The sequence below is a fragment of the Zeugodacus cucurbitae genome, chromosome 6 (assembly GCF_028554725.1).
Source record: "Zeugodacus cucurbitae isolate PBARC_wt_2022May chromosome 6, idZeuCucr1.2, whole genome shotgun sequence".
NCBI lineage: Eukaryota > Metazoa > Arthropoda > Insecta > Diptera > Tephritidae > Zeugodacus > Zeugodacus cucurbitae.
Genome location: NC_071671.1, coordinates 24676425 through 24694176, shown reverse-complemented (window position 1 = coordinate 24694176; position 17752 = coordinate 24676425). Strand labels below are relative to the sequence as shown.

Genomic DNA, 17752 nt, shown 5'->3' with positions numbered 1-17752 from the left:
TTCGAGATAAATTTCTTGTTTCATGATGAAATCAGACACGGGTTCGGTAGTTCCATTATGTTACCATTAAAGACTAATAAATATTTGATAACAATTATTAAGGTTTCCGAGTTTTGTGTCGTGCTCTGTTAATCAAGAAAATCACAGATATGTCAGTAAAAAATGTGTACATGCAATTGTTGAAGCCTGTGGCCTATCAATAGAGCGAAGCGTAGCTACTATATACATATGTATGTATATTTTAAAAATATGTATAGTCATATAAAAGCTTTGTATTATGAGACCTTCAACCTGGAGATATATTGACTATTCTTGATTTCCCTAAACCAGAAATCAATATATTTGAATAAGAGCTGGGTTTTAGTTTCAAATCTACGAGTGCTCATTTTAAGAATTCTATATGGTTTCAGAAGTAATTTAACGCCGAATAATTGATCATTTAGAGGACTCTACTAAAGCCACTACAGTTTTATGGAATGCTGTCAAGGTTATCAAATGTACCGGCAAACTATCGAGAGATCGCTTCCAAACCACTACCTCACATTCATCCATTTTCTATCGCAGAGGTCTTTTGCTGAATATTTTTGAGCGCATATTCGCTAAACTCCACTCCACTGTACGCCCATTTGCGGCAATCTATAAGCCCACACACGAACACACCACACACAATGCAACATAATCGATTCGGCATCGCTTTGTCACATCATAATTCGTAGTAATTATCATTTGTTTGATCTATGTACGAGTAATCATGTTTATAAATGATTTCAATTGATTGCGCTCGTTTCCACAACGATCACAAATCAATCAAGAGATTTATGTGATTCAATCGCGAAGATTATTGCCGGCGGTCGCTGCCGGTTGCTACCGGTTTCCGTAAGAAAAATACGAGTTCATCAGAGTTGCATTTTAAAGATTTTTATTTATTTTTTAAATTAATTTTGTATTACAGGTAAACTTCCGGCTCTGCCTTCAGTTATTAATAGCTCTTGTATATATAGCTACATATATTGTATATACATATATAGTACAACAAAAGTATTTAATTGTTTTGGAGCACAAAAGTTCGTCCTGACTTTCAATAGCGCTTCAACATTTGTTACATATATACAATAATTCACACTCTCATATATATTGACAGTTGTTTTTTACAGTTATACAGATATTGAAGCATAAATCAAACAACACACGACATCACATCACACCTCCATTCATAATACTTGAATAACATTCCTTGCGTGCGTTATTCTCTCCCAGCATGTTCTATTTCATTTGCAGATCCTTAATATTTTTGGTGAAATATGTTTTTGTAATATTCTTTTTGTTTTTGTTCAAATTAGACTTCATATTTCTTTACATTGATATCTACCTGCCGTTTACGTCGCCTCTCACTCGTATAATAGTAGAGATTCTCATTGTAGTCATCGGCGCCAACGATCGGTTGATAGATCAGATTCTTACAGCCGGCATTCCCGAGTACATTGTGTTGATAGAGAGCGCTATTGTGGGAGCGAAAGGGGAGATGATGCAATAGATTAGGTTTAACAACACTTAAATATATTTGAATTGAATATAGAAAAAATTTTAGTATGTGCTTAAAATAAAGAGAAAGCACGGGAAGAAGTAATGCAGTGAGCAGTGAATCTAGAATGTGAAAAAACTTGTAGCTAGAGACTCTTAAAATTATTCAGTGTAAGCCGTTTGCTACATAAATCATGTTGTACGTCTCTTTTGACTTCGAAGACTCTACAAGATAAATTTCGGAGTCCTTACTGACATGAAATTCTCATGAAGTCTAAGCGATCTTCAGCTGTGAAACGATATCACAACTAGCAACTGTTGCTCAGTCAAATATTCAAGCAGAGGGTTAGATACAATCGGTTCTCATGAGATATGCATAACAACTGGTTTGATATAATATAAAGGTTGCAGAAGATCTCATGAAACTTTTATAGATATCCGAATAACGTTGAAAAAATATGCTTTTTAAAGATGATTCGATATTAATCCCACGATAATCCGATCTAATAAACAGATAAGGTTTGGAATTTAATCCGATCAAGCCATACCGGCCGAACTTGGAACCCTTAACTATACTATAAACTTAATAACACTCACACTTACATTGTTTGCTTCAAACGCGCAATTTCCTCCTCCATGCGCCCAATCTTCTCTTCCTGTTTAACACGCAACATCTGACTACGCTCATTACTCTCCTCCAGCAGTTTGATCATATGCTCCTGGCGCGACAACTCCATCTGTTTGTTGCTCAAAGTGTTGAAGAGATTTTGGAACTCCTCCGATTTTGTGCGCAAATCATTATTTAACTACAGACAGTTGGGAAAATAATAGGCATGAAATGTGTAGACCCTTATGTACGTCGGTAGACTCACCCATACCTCATTGATGGTATTATTCTTGACGCCAACCTCGGCAAATATCTGATCCAATTGTATGCGTTGTGTATGATCGTTCGTTTGCAGTGAATTGATCAATTCGCTACGCACCTCCAATAGCTGTTGATCGCGTCTGATTTGCTCTTCCAATTGTTCGATATTATAGTGTGCTTTGGATAATTGGATTTTAAGTTTTTCAATTTCACGCGCTTTCTCAGACTCTGACTGACGCAGTCGGACGAGCTGGAAGTGGACGATCACAATCGGTTTTACCTATTCATATCATGGAACTTACCTCTGCTTGAAACTCTTTCGGTAACTCTACATTTTCCAAAGCCGCCTTCTCGCGTGCCAATAAATCCCTGATATAGGCGTAAACATACAAGATTAGAATACGAATTTTAGTTAGATTAGAACTCATTGAATGAAGTTTTTAGTAATTTTTTCTGGCTATTTACGAAAAAATTTGTGGAGCCACGTTTTGCGCAACAAAACATGAAATGTGTGAAGCCAATATTTGATTTTAAATCTCACTTCATTCATAAGAATTCAAAAGAATTGAGCAGAGAGAAAGAGAGAGAAGAACACTACCGATTATCATTCAATTACGCTCTTAAATCGCACAAACTCATGACTTATCCCAGTGGATAAATTAGTAAAAAAGGCAGTCTCTTTCGGGCGCTAATATTCTCTACAATACTGTTTGCGATTTAATATCCCAGAATTAATTTACGCTCACTCACCGATTCTCTTCCTCCAGATCATGGATCTTGTGGCGTAGTTTATCCATTACATTAATTTCCTGTAAAATTTTGAGCATTTATTGAAGCACATTATTGCAAAAGATGTCTCATTCACTCGCTTACCTCTTGCAGTTGTTCAACCTGTACAATAAATTCTTGCTTCTCTTTTTCCAAATTTTCGACTTTTCCCTTTAATTTATGCACTTCCTTTTTCAGCTCTTTCTCATGATTGTGTTGCTCAGGTGTTGGTTTCGCTTGGAGTGCCTCTTCTAATTCCTTTTTGCACTTTTCAAGTTCAACTTCAAGTTTTTGTATGGTTTCGCTCTTCTCATGTTTATCCTTCTTATCGTGATTCAATTGGTTCTCAGCGTGTGTCAATTTCTTATTGAGTGTTTGAATGCTAGAGCGAGAGAGAGTGTTCGTGAGTGTAATTTGAGTGATTTGAGAGTGATAAGGCTGAATTGAGTTTCTCCTCAGCGTTCTAGCTATCATGCTTATAAGCACGACAAAGCTCAATTTACTCACTTATCTTTACAACTTTTGAGTTCATCAAGTAGTTTTGCCTTCTCGGTTTGTCCATGGCTGCACTCTTCGGTGTTCTGTTGCAATGTGGTTTTCAATTTATCATGCTGCTTTTCCAAATTACGTAATTTTCGGTTCATCTGTATGACAACAAGCCAAGTTAAAAAAGTAAAAATAATTTGAATATATTATTTAGCCAACTTCTGAGATTTGGGTTTCTCGCTTCATTGCGTCGGCATCGGTTTTCTCCTTCAAATCCTTCTCCAAAGCTTCTAATTCACTCGTGTGTATGGCTTTTATTTCGGTTAATTTTTTCTCGGCCATCTGTAAAGCCTTTTTACCATCCTAAAGCATTATGAAAAGACATTGTTCAGTCGTTTCTTTCAGTATATACTTTATATATAAGGGACCTGTATTTCTTTCTGCATCCTAACAATTTGCGCATCCATCTCCGTATCTTTGGCATTGGCTAACGCATTCACGCACTCGAAAAGATCTTGTATTTTTTTGTTCTAGAAGGGAGAAAGTTGGAGTTCAGGTTTGATTGGGTTAAATAAAATGAATCAATCATTCATAAATGAATATATGGCACTAAATCGATAACAGTTCGGATCTACTATTCTACTGAAAGGAAAGAAGAAATCTACATATGATGAGCTTCCAAGACCATTCTTAGAATACAAGCGATTGAAATATTGTCGGGCGTGATCTCTTTGATTGGAAAGTGAAATCACAGTCCAGTGTCCCTAGTAAACATTATCGCCTCTTTGAATAAATCAGAGTAGTCTGAGATGAGAGATTGAATAACCGAGATCACACTATAGTCGATTGTTAAATCTTCTCTAATCTTCATAGCTTTCTACTGAGCACATTTCGAAACATTACACTTTATATCGACTACTCACCTGCTGCTTATCTAACAAGTTGTGAGGATCCTCCAGATTTAAAATACGGTCCGGATCACTTTGTATCTCCTTTATATTACCTATCACACTCATTATCGAACTTTCCACTGCATTTCGCACTCGCTCTTTGAAGTCGTTTACAGAATCCGTGGCTTCGGGTATACAAAAACGCTTCGGTTAACTGTTTTGCAATAAATTAATGCATACTTACGCAATTTCTTGGGCATCTTAACCAAATGATCATCCTTCAACACCAATTTATATTCATCATTTCTAACCATAGTTATAAATTTATAGTCCGCCTTCAGTTTATCAGGCGAGCTGCGTTTCAGTGTTTCGAACTTCTGCATGAAGTCCGTTTGCATATCCTGCAGTTTGCGCTGTAGACCCTCGAACACCTTCATCTTATTATTCTCGACAACACGTTCGCGTGCGCTGAGTACTGGACCACCTCCACCGCCGCAGGTCTCGTGATCACCCGCAGAAGAACTAACTTTGGTGAGTTGCGATAGCGTATCTTCGGTCCTACGATTATCGCTGCGGCAGGAAATTGTGCTGGCTGGAATAGGATATATACAGTTAAGATTGTAATGAGTCCAACATTTAATGATTTAATCTCGTACCGCTGCGTTTTGAGCCACCTGCACCGCGTGCGGTCTGCGCTTTCGCATGCGGCGCCTTCAGATTCGTTGAAGTATTGGCTTTGAAGCTCAGTTTTGACATATTCTGCTCGAGTTTCTTGTTGGCTGCCACCTCTTTGATGGTCAAGCTGATTTTCGAGGCAGAACGCATATGCTGGCGATGCGTGAGACGTGGCGTAGTCGCCGACTTTGTAGTTACATTGGCGCCCTGTCGGATGAAATTGTTAAAGAAATAAAATAAATTCCTTCATGACCCCGTGATCTTACGTACCGCGCGTTTCATTGGTATTTTCGTTTGCGCCGAGTTTTGCGTAGCCGCCAACTAATTATATGTTTAAAAAATTATACGAAAAATAAACGAATAGTGTAAAATGCAGAAAAAAATCAAAATTTATTTGAATTTCAATGAGCGCTCAGGCAAAGCACTCTTTGTCTTCGATTTTTTTACACTCCGCTACTTACAGTTTTCGCTCTGGCGAAGTTGGGCTTGTTCTCCGCCTTGCTGTTGGCTGCAACACTGCCGACAGCCATATTTTCGATTGTACTGTCTGGTTGTGGTGCTGGTGTTGGTTTCGACTCGACCTTTTGCTTGACAATTTGTTCACCATTTAATTTGGATATGGATCTCGAAAGCTCCTTGCGGACGGGCGACAAAGAGCTTGGTACTAAAAAATTAGTTTTTTTTATGACTCTGTGTCTCATGTAACCACATCTTAAGTTAAATACACTCGTATAGTTAAGGCTTACCGTTACGTTTGCTTCCACTGCCGACACTATTTCTGCTGGGCGAAACATCCATTTGGCAAAAATTTGTTTGGTTCGTATTTGAATTTCGTATGTTTTAAACTAAGTTTCGCTTTCAATTTGGCTTAAGTAGAAATTAATTTAAAATATACGCTTAGTGAGAAAAATAATTTTTTGTGTTGTAAAAAAAATATAATAAAAATTTTTCACTGACATTCAATTGATTTTTCTACAAACGAATACTTTATCTTTTCATAATCTGCAATGTGAAAATTTGTTTCAATACAAAATATACAAGTAACATACATATAAATATCTTTATTAAGAATATTGGTCCCCAAAATTATTCTTTTTAGTTGAGCTTTCTTTAATTTTCGACACTTTCCAGGTCCTTGTGTCTTCAAGTCAATGCGACAAAATGTAGACAATATCGATAGATCATGAAGGCAGAGAACTTTTTTTCCGTTAAATAGAGTCGGTTTTTTTTTGTCGAATCGATCCAATAATTCCGCATGGTAGATCACTACCTCTGAATCCCAGATAGCGGCGACCATCACCTTTCCCATCGAAATCGAATCTTTCCGACAGATTCACCAGGCGTACTTCACTGTTTCGACTACTCTTTGTCCTCTGCAGCAAGTCAATATATCAATGTTTCGTCGACTGTCACGAAAAGTCTTTCGGGTTTCGCTTAAACAGCGTCAAGCGCTGATCTCTCGGTTTCGCCATGTTTCACGTAGGTTTTTTTTAATGCCTAGTGACTCAACTGTATCATGCACAGATGTCTGACAATACGAGAACGTAGACTTTGTAAAATCATCTTTCGTGATAGCCATTTTCGAAGCATTTGGAGCATTTTTTCACTGTGCTCTATATGACCGGTCGGTCCATTTTATGGGGACTTCTTTTGAATTTTAATTTAATTTTACACATGGCTTATAGATATTTCCGATAGATTAGGTTAGGTTAAGTTACTCTAGTAGGCTATAAAGCTACACATCGACCAGTTTTTGTCCTTTAGGATGCCTGCGCTTGTTGCGAATTTCAAAAGGCTTTATGGCTTCACTAACGAAATCCCTTCCAGATTAAGGTAATGTGTAGCCCCCAAATTTCCGATAAAGATTCATAAAAATCTTTTAGACACCTCCGTCTCCCTTAGAAGTGTCGCAATTTAAAATGTATAATTGTTTGAAATCATTTGATGAGTTTGAATACCCCTATTGAGAATATTAATAAATGTAAACAAACCCTATACTAGCAACTCACTAACATATGCTCTCAACTTTCTACATTGCGCGTTTTACTAAAGAGAGACTCACAGAACAAGTGCATCTCTAAGGAAATTAGAGAGAGAGAGAGATAGTGATAGAGGATTGGTTTACTTGGCATATGCAAATCTGGAGCGCCATAGTATTTTATATTATTTAACAAGTGTTTTCATTCATTGAAGTCTCCCCGACTAGTACTCAATGGGTGTCTGCCACTTGGACACGATAAGGTGCGGTATGGTGAGTGGTTTTATTTTTAGAGCGCCTAACACAATTGAGTCGCAGGGAGCACCCAGACAGCAGCAGCATGCATGCCTGCAACGGTCAATTGATAGTGCAATAGCACCTTAGTTGCGGTTCAACTGGCGAGCGGACGTGTAGAAAAACGCGGAAAAATCGCAAAAGTGACAAATTGCGGAAGTGACAAAGTGAAAGTGTGAATTTTTATTTAATTAAAAATACTTATATTTTTTTTTTAAAAAAAAGTAATTAAACGAGGCATTAGTGTTACTTGGTAGGTTATCAATGAAGAAAAGTAAAATCAATTCTAGTATTCTGTGTATATTTATGTTATGTATTCTATGTTCATGGGTATGGCTCACGGAAGCCACACAAGTAACAGGGGTGCATCGAAAGATTGAAAAGTGTCAAATTAAAGCCAAAACAAAAACAAAATACGTAGCAGCGTTATAAATTCAATTGAATCACACTTAATCAATTGTAATGTGCTAGTAAATAGGCGTCAGCATACTACAGAATACATACTTATATACATTTGTATGGATGTATGTGCTTAGTTGGTGATTAGTTTCGAAATTTGTTATTGCTAAAATTTATTGAAAATACTGTATTAGCAAAAATATATATGATATTACAACACCACGTGCATTGTTGACTAAAAATAAACTTTTTAAATAATTTCATGCTCAATGCAGGCATCGAGATGCTTCTGGAATTACAATTAATTGATAGCATTTAATTAACGCGAATCCCATTGGTTGGATATAAAGGGTCACCCATTCGTTCAAATTAAACTCACGATCTAGCGAAATAAACTTTTTGGTTAACCGTCTACCACATACAGTCTTCACATCTTTTCATGCCTATATAAGATGCCATCATTAATGGATAACTCATAATTACCTTGCCTTCTCTGTAGAAATAACAGTTTAAGTGAAAATTCCAGTCCAAAAGGATACATTTTTATTTAGCAGTGTTGTTACAGTATCTGGCGTGTATTAACCGTCCCAGAAGTACTGCTCGAAGTTCACTAAGTGTTGCTTCCTGAAAACATATTAACTTTCAATGTTTTCAAAAACTTTTACGGCAGTTTTCCGAAATTGCTAATCCAATGAAAGAGAGACTTCAAAATGTTAAATGCGAAGCTTTAAGAAACCTTATGAAAGCATATTCGAAGCACTAAGAACTGATCCAGGCGTTTATTACTTAAATAGCTCTCCGAGAGAAGTCAGAGAGAGAGTGAGAGACAGAGTAAAGTCCACTTTCAGGGTTTATTTAAAATCTCACTGCCATTCGAATAATAGAACCATCAGTTCAGCCCAAGTCCATAAACAAGTTAATCAAAGTGTGTTTGGAAATGAATATTTGGATTCTCAGTGAGCCACAAACCCGATAGCTCCTCTTCGAAATAGAAAATTCATAAATTGATTCACAAATTTTCTATGACCACTGGGAAGGTTGACTGGTTTCTACTCACTTCCTCATTAGTCTTGAGTCTTCAATTAGTTTTTGGGCCATAAAGTTTTAGTCGTCCAGAGATTAACTTAGAACAAACAGTTTATTGAATATGACCAAGTGTCGGACCACCGGTAGGAGAAGAAGTACAGCTAAAAGCCTGGTATTTACTAACCACTTTTAAATAAATAAAACCCAATCAAATAAATCCACAATTAGTCGTTTATATATATACTTATATTATAGGATCCGACCCCTCCAACTCTTACTCGTCCGTTCTTTTTCTCTCTCGAACATGTTTCACACCTTTTTCGACAATTTTCTCATCCAATACAAGATCACTTCCGTACTGCTGAGCTGATCCGAATAAGTCACCCATTATATATTTACATCTCTAACAACAAAATCTATTGTTTTAGACTTGAAACGCTGCACAAAACATTGCGGATTCTATAAGCAAAATACAAACGTTGCACAATAACCGGAAGTATCTGGTAGGCAAATCGAAACCCGTTGCTACTCAATTGCGAATCAAGTGGAGAAACATGAATTGGTTAGCATTGATAATTTCCATTTCGGCGACAATTGATATAGCGCTCGGCTGTAGTCGCGTACCGCCAGGCACAACATCGCCCAAATCCCCAGTCGACGAGAGTTTCATGGTGTCATTAGCCGGAAACCCGCAATCATATATACCGGGGCAGAAGTACAATGGTATGACAAGTAGAAATTGAAAATAAATAATAAAACTAATAGCTTATTTTTCCAGTCTCGCTCACCGCCTACAATGATCTGTCATTCATCAGTTTCATATTGGCTTTGGAGAGCGCCGGTGAAGGTGAGGGTCAAGCGGACTTTGGTAGAGTGGGTTATTTTGAGATAACCGATTTAGCTGAGACACGTTTCAGTCCGCGTTGCCCGAATCTGGTGGAGAATACCAATACGAATGTAAAAACACGTGTGGAAGTAACTTGGGTGGCGCCGGCAACTACCGGCAATGGTTGCGTACTCATCAAGGCCACTGTGACGCAGCATCGGGATGTCTGGTTTATGGATGATGGGTTTCTAACGAAACGGATTTGTGAGGAGGAGGTCGATGATGTGGACACACAACCGAGTATAGTGGATCCTTGCTGTGCATGTGATGAGGCGAAGTATGAGGTGAGTGGTTGTGATTGAGAATAGTTTCTTGGAAATCTCATTTAATATTCTTCTAATTAAACATTAGCTCACTTTCGAAGGCAAGTGGTCACGTCACACGCATCCTAAGGACTTCCCCGCAAATAGTTGGCGTACCCGGTTTAGTGACATCATTGGCGCATCGCACACCATCGATTATAGATTTTGGAGCTACGGTGAAATGGCGAGTGAAGGTCTGCGCGAAGTAGCTGAGCATGGTTCGACCAGGACGCTGGAGAGCGAATTGAAGGATCAGGTAATGCGTTAAGTTTGTTTGAATATCTTGTAAGTGCGAACCATTCACCATTTTCTTTTGTACAGAGCGACCAGATAAGGACTATAATTAAAGCACGTGGTATCTCCTACCCCAATGTGACAGGAAAAACCTTCGCAGTTTTTCGTGTGGACTCGAAACATCATCTAATATCACTGGTATCCATGATAGATCCATCCCCGGACTGGATTATTGGCATTTCTGGATTAGAGCTTTGTCTACCAAACTGCTCTTGGGTTGAGAATAAAGTGCACAATCTCTATCCATGGGATGCGGGCACAGATAGTGGACCTTCTTATATGGTAAATTACAAATTTACTTTTTAAAACAGTATTTCAAAGCTAGATAATTGCTTACTTTCAGTCTGCTGACCAGCCACAAGTACCGCCTGATGTGATCAGACGCATAAAATCCAATTTTCCAAATGATCCACGTTCACCATTCTACGATCCCACTGGTACACCAATGAAACCGCTTGCCACACTGCATATAAATCGGCGTAGATTGTATGAGAAGACTTGTGTAAAGCCCGAAGGTGTGTATTTTCATGTTATCTCATTTCTTAATAACGTACTGAAAGCTAAATTTAATGGAACAGAGGATGAGTCTGAGGAATGCGCCACCTATCCTTGGGGTCATTGGAGCGAGTGTAACGCGAAATGCGGACCAGGTACACAGCAACGTACGCGTGAGTATAAACAACCCTCAGTGGCCAGACGTTCGAAATGTCGCAGCGCTTTACGTGAGGAGCAACCCTGTAATGGACGCAGATGTGGCGGTACAAATGAAGACAACGCGGAGGAAGGTGAGAATCCAAGTGACGTACAAATTGGTCCGCATGAAAATCCGGAATGCGCGATTTCGGACTGGAGCGAGTGGTCCTCATGTTCGTCCACTTGTGGTGCGGGCGTCATAGTACGTACGCGTCATTATCTCAATCCGCGTGCAAAAAAGAAGTGTCAGGTTAGTATTAATATCATTTCATAGAAGAATAAATTAAACTAATACTATATTATTCAACAGAAAGTGAGTAGAGTGCGTCTACAGGAAACGCGTAAATGTGAAGGTCCCGAATGTGGTGGCGATCTGGCGAATGGTGGCGCTGAAGCAGAGGCTAACGGTGAAGGTGGTGAAGCTGCAGGAGAGGAAGCCAATGCTGTGGAGAATGAATTGGGTGAAGGCACAAGTTCATTTTATGGCGACAACAACAATGGTTTTCGCCAGTTCAAAAGTTATAGTCAGAAGCGCGAGGACTATATACCGCCCGAATGCGGCGTCTCACCTTGGTCTGACTTCTCGCCGTGTATAGGTCCTTGCGGTAGCGCTGGTTATCGTCAGAGGCAACGTAAAATCTGGAACAACGATGAGGTTTACGGCGTGGTGAATCCCAAATCGGATGGTAGTAATCCGTGTCGTCATATTAAACGTGAGGAAATCGTTAATTGTACGAATCCCGCATGCGATACAATCGTGCCACACTTTTGTTATGCCAGTCTCAAGATTAGTCCATGCCGCGATGGCGATGTTACCAACTACTGGTACTACGATTATCCCACCGATCAATGCGCCATCTATTGGGCTGACAAATGCGATAAGAATCAGAATAAGTTTCCCTCGAAAGAGGAGTGTGAGGAAACCTGTCGACGACCGCGACAAAAAATGGATTTACAAAGTGAAAGTTTACGTTTAGAGCAACAGCCAGTCGATTGTATTGTTTCCGAATGGGATGCGCGTTCATGTAATGTGACCTGCGGCGAGGGTATACTAATAAAAACACGACGTGTGCTGCGTCGCGCTAAATATGGCGGCAAACCGTGTCCCAAGCATTTAGTGCGTCTGGAGAAATGTTATCAGAGCTGCGATGAAGTATACACAATCAGTGGTGGCATTAATTTCGGCAGCAACACTGCTGATGCCAGCGACTTTGATGCCATCAATCGTAATCGTGGTAGTTATGTGAGCGCACGACAGGTGCCTAAGAAAGACGATTGTCGCTATTCGGAGTGGTCGGTTTGGACGCCATGCACCTCGAGTTGTGGCGACAATTCAATGCGTCAGAAGACGCGTACCTTGCTCAACACCGAACTCAGCTACAAATGTAAGGATCGTGTGCGTGTCGAGAAATGTACCGTAATGCCGTGTCTCTTGGAGAGTAACGATCAGGATAGTGAGTGGTGAAGATGCGTGTTTAAGAGAAGAAAAAGGTTTGAAGAAAAAGAAAATTCTTCCAAATTATTTGCCCGAGAGAGCTATGAAATTTTATATTTAATCAACATGCTTTTTACAGTGCTCATGCGTAGCTAGTTTGTATTAATAATATAATATGTAGTTATATGAATATCTTACGAAATACTCAAATATATAGCAGAACCCATAGATCGGTTTTTTGTCTAACCTACCAAAATGTTTAATTTAAAAAGAATTCTTGGTTGTGTAATCGTAATATCAATCCTAGAAGATATGTTCGAGGACTTCCCGTGCTGCATTGATTCTCTTCTGTATTTCATATTGTTCGAATACGATGGATCAAATCGGTGGTGGACGAAAATATATTATATATAAATATTATTTATGCGAACCTCAAATTATAGTTTTTGTATAGATTTTTTCATCCGGTGTGTAACTTGATTCTTCGCTGTGAACTTGCCTGGTCTTGAATTAAATTCATTACTTCTTTCTTCAATAAATTAATTTTCAGAAATGATATTCTGACTACTATAATATTTTTTAAAGGCTTCGTCTTCGAGCGCTGTTATAATGTTCAGTTCAATTGCGCTTCAATTTTTTTTTCTATTATTAATATACAGAGTCTTAGCACTTCATTAATAACATCAAATTATGTCTGTCATCTTAAAAAAACATAGACCACCGGAGCTTTAATGCTGGAAGCCGAGCTTTTTAGCCATGATGCTCGTTATAATTGAATATTTACGACCGCTCAATTGATGTAAGCGCCGCAAAATAATTTTCAACAATGAGCGACTGATGGGAATTAAGTAGCACGGAGCGCACTGATGGAACGCGGTGTGAGTTTAAGCGCGTGACTTACACTCGGTGGGACGTTAGTTCAACTCCCGTTAGTGGTTTTCGAAGATCGTTCGCCACTTGGTCAATAATTCTGCGAGTCTATAAATCTTTCAATATAATTTCGATAAGAAAATGAAATGAATGAAATGGTTGATAAAAAATTTAGATGAAAACTCTATGAAATGTATTAGTTTCATGCAGAATGGACAGATTTCAGCTCCCAATTGTGATTCGAAATCTTTTTCACCGCTGATAGCCCTACGAAGAAATTAAGGATTATGCTACGGTAGAGTTTCCTAACTCGTGCTTTAGATCGACATGATCTTGGTTCTGTAGTAGCGAAGGGTTCCAGCCGTTATTGTTAATTCTCCAATGCGCGCTGATCGATACAGAGTTTCTGTCAATTTGTGGAACTCTACCTAAAAAACTCTTCGGTTACTAATGTTCCTCAAGAATTGAAAAAAAAAATAGGCCAAATGTGTTTCAAAACTGCACTGGGCGATATTTTGTTTCAGCGATAAATTATTATCCAGTTTCAGAATTCATGACCCACAATGTCCTATTTACATACGTAATTCCTATGTAAGATCTAGAACAAATTCAACTTGCGCATTCAACACGTTTAGAGCGATCGTGGTCTATAAAATACTCGGCGCCATTAAAGCTGCTGTTAAGGCTACGCCACTGGTCGTAACGCATGCCGAAAATATGTTCGCATGCCCACAAATTCATTTAGGCGGCGCGATCTTTTTATTATTATTATCATTAATTATTTATAAACACTGGACAAATGACTGCTAGGGGCTAGAGGACTGTGTGAGTAAGCTGAAACGCAACAAAGACGCTACTAAACTATGCTTTCTTATATAGTATTGTATAGTATATATGTGACAAGTGATAAGCTGATGACACAAATTCGGACGCTGGACAATTAAAAGCAAAAAATCATTTTTTTTTCGTCAACACACAAATGGCCGTTGTACCGAGGCGAGGCGGGATAGAACGCGCACGACAGACGCTCTCCCAAGTCACAACAATTTGGGCCTATCTCAAGACACTATTCGCAGCAGCTCATCATTTAGCACGGCGCTTTCACTACGAGCGGAACAAATAAATTTCGGCAAGTCAGTGGCATTACGACATTACGTATACACTTCCGTTTCTGGATGTTTCTGCATAGTGTAACATAGTGGCGCCTTGAAAATTTTGGAAATTTGCTTGCGGCACTAAGGTGAATTCGTGTGCGTCATGTTAACGTGGTTACAGTTGTTGTTTGTGCTACTGATCGTACGCGATTCATGGGAAGCCTGTGATCGCACACCGCAAGGTGCCACTGGTGAACCTTCATTGGCCGACGAGAGCTTTCGTGTGTTAATCCAAAGCAATCCAACGACTTACATACCAGGACAGACCTACAATAGTGAGTGAAAAATATGGAAAATATTAAAAAAAAAATAAAAAAAATTGTCTTTTTTATCTACAAATCATTGTAGTCACCTTATCTTGTGACGCCCCGCTCAATTTTCTGACCTTCACTTTGGTTGTGGAGAGCGAAGATGAAAGTATACCGCCCATACCCGACACGGTCGGCTACTTTGAGCTCAAAGACAAGGCTGAGACGCGTTTCAGCACGCAATGCGAGAATATGATCGAAAGTACAAATTCGAATACAAAAGTGCATATCAGCGTTGGCTGGGTGGCGCCAACCGGCGGTTGTGTACTCATCAAGGCGGCATTGCTGCAACACCGTTTGGCATGGTATATGGACGATGGTTTACTGACGAAACGCATTTGTGCGGAAGAGATTGATGAGGTGAACAGCCAGACGCCGCCAGTGGAAGTGTGTTGCGCGTGTGATGAGGCCAAATACGAGGTGGGTGGTGGGGACAAAAAGCCAATAGCAGGCAAATAGTAAACCGCGAGTGTGAAAAATAAACAGTGATAAGGCGTAATGAGAGCGCACTTCAAGCTCAATGTGACGCAAGCGACTGTTGTAAACAAAAACTAATCAATCACTGATTGTGATTGCTTTTTTTTCTGACTTGCAGCTGATTGTTGAGCGCAAATGGAGTCGCAATACACATCCGCATGATTTTCCGGAAGAATCTTGGCGTACACGTTTCAGTGAGATTATTGGCGCATCACACACGCAAGAGTACCGTTTCTGGCAATATGGTGCGCTCGCGAGTAGTGGACTAAAAGAGATGGCGGAACATGGTGCCACACAGCTGCTGGAAATGGAAGTCAAGGTAACACTTGGTAAACCGTAGAACTGTAGTCACTTATCCGGTTTGTTGCAGGCCGGCGATGTACGTACGATCATCAAGGCGCCGGGTATTATGTATCGTCAGAATGTGGTGAGTACCACGTTGGCTAATGTGCGCGTAGATCGTCAACATCATGTCATCTCGTTGGTTTCGAAAATTGAACCGTCGCCCGATTGGATTTTGGGCGTTGCCGGTTTGGAGTTGTGCTTGGCGAATTGCACTTGGATTAATGAGAAAGTGTTAAACTTATATCCTTGGGATATTGGTACCGATGCTGGTCCATCGTATATGGTAAGTATTTTAGTCTGACAGCATTAATTTATGTTTGAAATGTGTTTGCAGTCTCCAGATCAGCCGCAAAAACCGCCAGATGTGGTGCGACGCATAACATCGACTTCGCCGAATGATCAGCGTTCGCCATTTTACGAGGAGACTGGCAAACCCATGAAACCGATGGCTACGTTGCATGTACGACGCAAGCGGTTATATGAACGTGACTGTGATTCGGGTGTGTTAGCAAATAGAATTCTTCTAGAAAGTTTATACAAACTGATAAATTGTTATTTTAGGTGAAATCATGCCGTTAGAATGTACAACACACCCATGGAGCACTTGGAGTGAGTGTGGCACACGTTGCGGATCCGGCATACAGTACCGCACACGCGTATTTAAAGATCCCGACTTGGCGGACAGTTTTAGTTGTCAAGTAGTGCTGAAGCAAACACGAAAATGCATGGGCGAACAATGCAACGTAGCCGATGAAGAGCCCGAAGAAGACGAAGACGTAGCTGCCGGTTGTGAACTAACAGCCTGGGCGGCATGGACACCATGCTCACGTCATTGTGGACGTGGCTACATGACACGCAGTCGTGAATATGTCAATCCCTATGAACGCGAACGTTGCTTGGTGAGTTGGTTGCATGTATTGGAGACTGGAATTTGGTTTTTAGCCTGAAGTATGACATTTTAGAACGACAACCCTGTAGAGCTCGAGCAACGACGAGATTGTGAGGGTCGCGATTGTGGGGGCGGTAGGCGAACACAGCAAAGCCGCGAGGAAGACGTTGATGGAAATGAGGATGATAATACAGCTGTGGAGGACATTGAACACAATGAAGAGAATGGTGATGACAACATAGCAGAAGAAGAAGAAGCGGTTGCTGAAGATGATAGCAGTCGTAACCGACCGGATTTTTCAAACAGAAATTCAAATTATAATGGACGCCAAACCGATTGGGGTGATGACGGTAACTTTGATCATGCAGCCGAAGGTAAAGATGACGAAGATAATACGCAAATTGATAAGTCCGAGCAGGACGTTGAAGAAAACGATAATGAACTGAATGCTGGTGATACATACATTCGTCCATATGACAATCGTGGCGACTACGGGGGTGGCCGCGAACAATATAGTAATCGCGACGATGATTCTTACGATCGTGACAACGAGAATGTTGATGAAGACAACAACGATAGTGAATTCCGTGAAGTTTACGATGAGAATGGACGTAAAGCGATATTCGTGGCGGCCAGTGATCCAAACACTTACGATGTGCTACAACAATTCTGTTTTGACAAACCCTATATGCGCGGAACGAATTGTGATCGCAATAATGTAGGTTATCGCAATTTCTGGTTTTACGACGCGGATGATCGCCAATGTAAATTATTCACCACCAATGGTTGTGATGATAATAAAAATAAATTTAGAACGCTGGAGACCTGTGAAGGTACCTGTCTCTTACCGCACAGTTTGCAATTAAGTAAGCGGTTGCGGTATAGGGAAAATGAAGATGGTTGGAGTCGACAATTTGGTGAGCCGGAATCGTTGGTGAAAAAACCGAAAAGAAAGAGCAAACGTAGAAATCGTAAGCGTAAGCAAAAAGAACATGTCGGTAATATCAGAAACTACTCGTTTAAGTGAATAACGGTGGGTGTATGCTTCTATATACGGGTGTATAAGTAGAAGAGCTTATTTTATGTACAATATATATTTGGTACTCGGTTTCAGAAATGAAATAAACACAGCAAAATTACAAAACATTTCGTGTTTGTTTATTTTAATAAATTTCCTAGTTTTTATGTTAGAGA

At 39.8% G+C, this 17752-nt stretch overlaps 3 protein-coding genes across 7 annotated transcripts; 2 read left to right on the top strand and 1 right to left on the bottom strand.

The window, feature by feature from the left end:
• Positions 1-896: 896 nt before the first annotated feature.
• Cgnl1_2 (ELKS/Rab6-interacting/CAST family member 1) lies at positions 897-6202 on the bottom strand. Of its 5 annotated transcripts, none has more exons than XM_011181773.3 (16): positions 5955-6202; positions 5670-5872; positions 5479-5529; positions 5190-5415; positions 4778-5125; positions 4567-4718; positions 4072-4173; positions 3863-4006; positions 3665-3801; positions 3263-3539; positions 3140-3198; positions 2692-2758; positions 2394-2639; positions 2125-2327; positions 1358-1499; positions 897-1281 (listed from the first exon to the last, which is right to left on the bottom strand). In XM_011181773.3, exons 1-16 carry the CDS (start codon positions 6004-6006, stop codon positions 1264-1266), a joined length of 2427 nt encoding a protein of 808 aa, XP_011180075.2. In that variant the 5' UTR covers positions 6007-6202; the 3' UTR covers positions 897-1263. The 5 variants fall into 5 exon arrangements, with proteins under 5 accessions (XP_011180075.2, XP_011180077.2, XP_011180074.2 ...); XM_011181775.3 differs by having other exon boundaries at positions 1370-1499; XM_011181772.3 differs by having other exon boundaries at positions 897-1499.
• Positions 6203-7557: 1355 nt separating this feature from the next.
• LOC105210683 (spondin-1) lies at positions 7558-12743 on the top strand. Its single transcript, XM_011181785.3, has 8 exons — positions 7558-7733; positions 9334-9628; positions 9684-10075; positions 10143-10349; positions 10415-10669; positions 10731-10902; positions 10966-11330; positions 11391-12743. Exons 2-8 carry the CDS (start codon positions 9460-9462, stop codon positions 12543-12545), a joined length of 2715 nt encoding a protein of 904 aa, XP_011180087.2. The 5' UTR covers positions 7558-7733; positions 9334-9459; the 3' UTR covers positions 12546-12743.
• A 1646-nt stretch (positions 12744-14389) lies between these two features.
• Positions 14390-17704, top strand: LOC105210685 (spondin-1). Its single transcript, XM_011181786.3, has 7 exons — positions 14390-14814; positions 14888-15267; positions 15443-15643; positions 15695-15952; positions 16004-16169; positions 16231-16568; positions 16632-17704. The coding sequence occupies exons 1-7, from the start codon at positions 14643-14645 to the stop codon at positions 17583-17585; spliced, it is 2469 nt and encodes an 822-aa protein (XP_011180088.2). The 5' UTR covers positions 14390-14642; the 3' UTR covers positions 17586-17704.
• The last annotated feature ends 48 nt before the right edge of the window (positions 17705-17752 follow it).

Excerpts from the sequence above, each read along its gene's own strand:
- Cgnl1_2 (XM_011181772.3), bottom strand. The coding sequence starts at position 6,006 with ATGGATGTTTCGCCCAGCAGAAATAGTGTCGGCAGTGGAAGCAAACGT. Across the intron at positions 5,530-5,669 it reads ACTTCGCCAGAGCGAAAACT|TTGGCGGCTACGCAAAACTC; the intron begins GTAAGTAGCGGA and ends ACATATAATTAG. Across the intron at positions 2,640-2,691 it reads CGAAAGAGTTTCAAGCAGAG|CTCGTCCGACTGCGTCAGTC; the intron begins GTAAGTTCCATG and ends GTCCACTTCCAG.
- LOC105210683 (XM_011181785.3), top strand. The coding sequence starts at position 9,460 with ATGAATTGGTTAGCATTGATAATTTCCATTTCGGCGACAATTGATATA. Across the intron at positions 10,350-10,414 it reads AGAGCGAATTGAAGGATCAG|AGCGACCAGATAAGGACTAT; the intron begins GTAATGCGTTAA and ends TCTTTTGTACAG. Across the intron at positions 10,670-10,730 it reads ATAGTGGACCTTCTTATATG|TCTGCTGACCAGCCACAAGT; the intron begins GTAAATTACAAA and ends GCTTACTTTCAG.
- LOC105210685 (XM_011181786.3), top strand. The coding sequence starts at position 14,643 with ATGTTAACGTGGTTACAGTTGTTGTTTGTGCTACTGATCGTACGCGAT. Across the intron at positions 14,815-14,887 it reads ACCAGGACAGACCTACAATA|TCACCTTATCTTGTGACGCC; the intron begins GTGAGTGAAAAA and ends AAATCATTGTAG. Across the intron at positions 16,569-16,631 it reads ATGAACGCGAACGTTGCTTG|AACGACAACCCTGTAGAGCT; the intron begins GTGAGTTGGTTG and ends ATGACATTTTAG.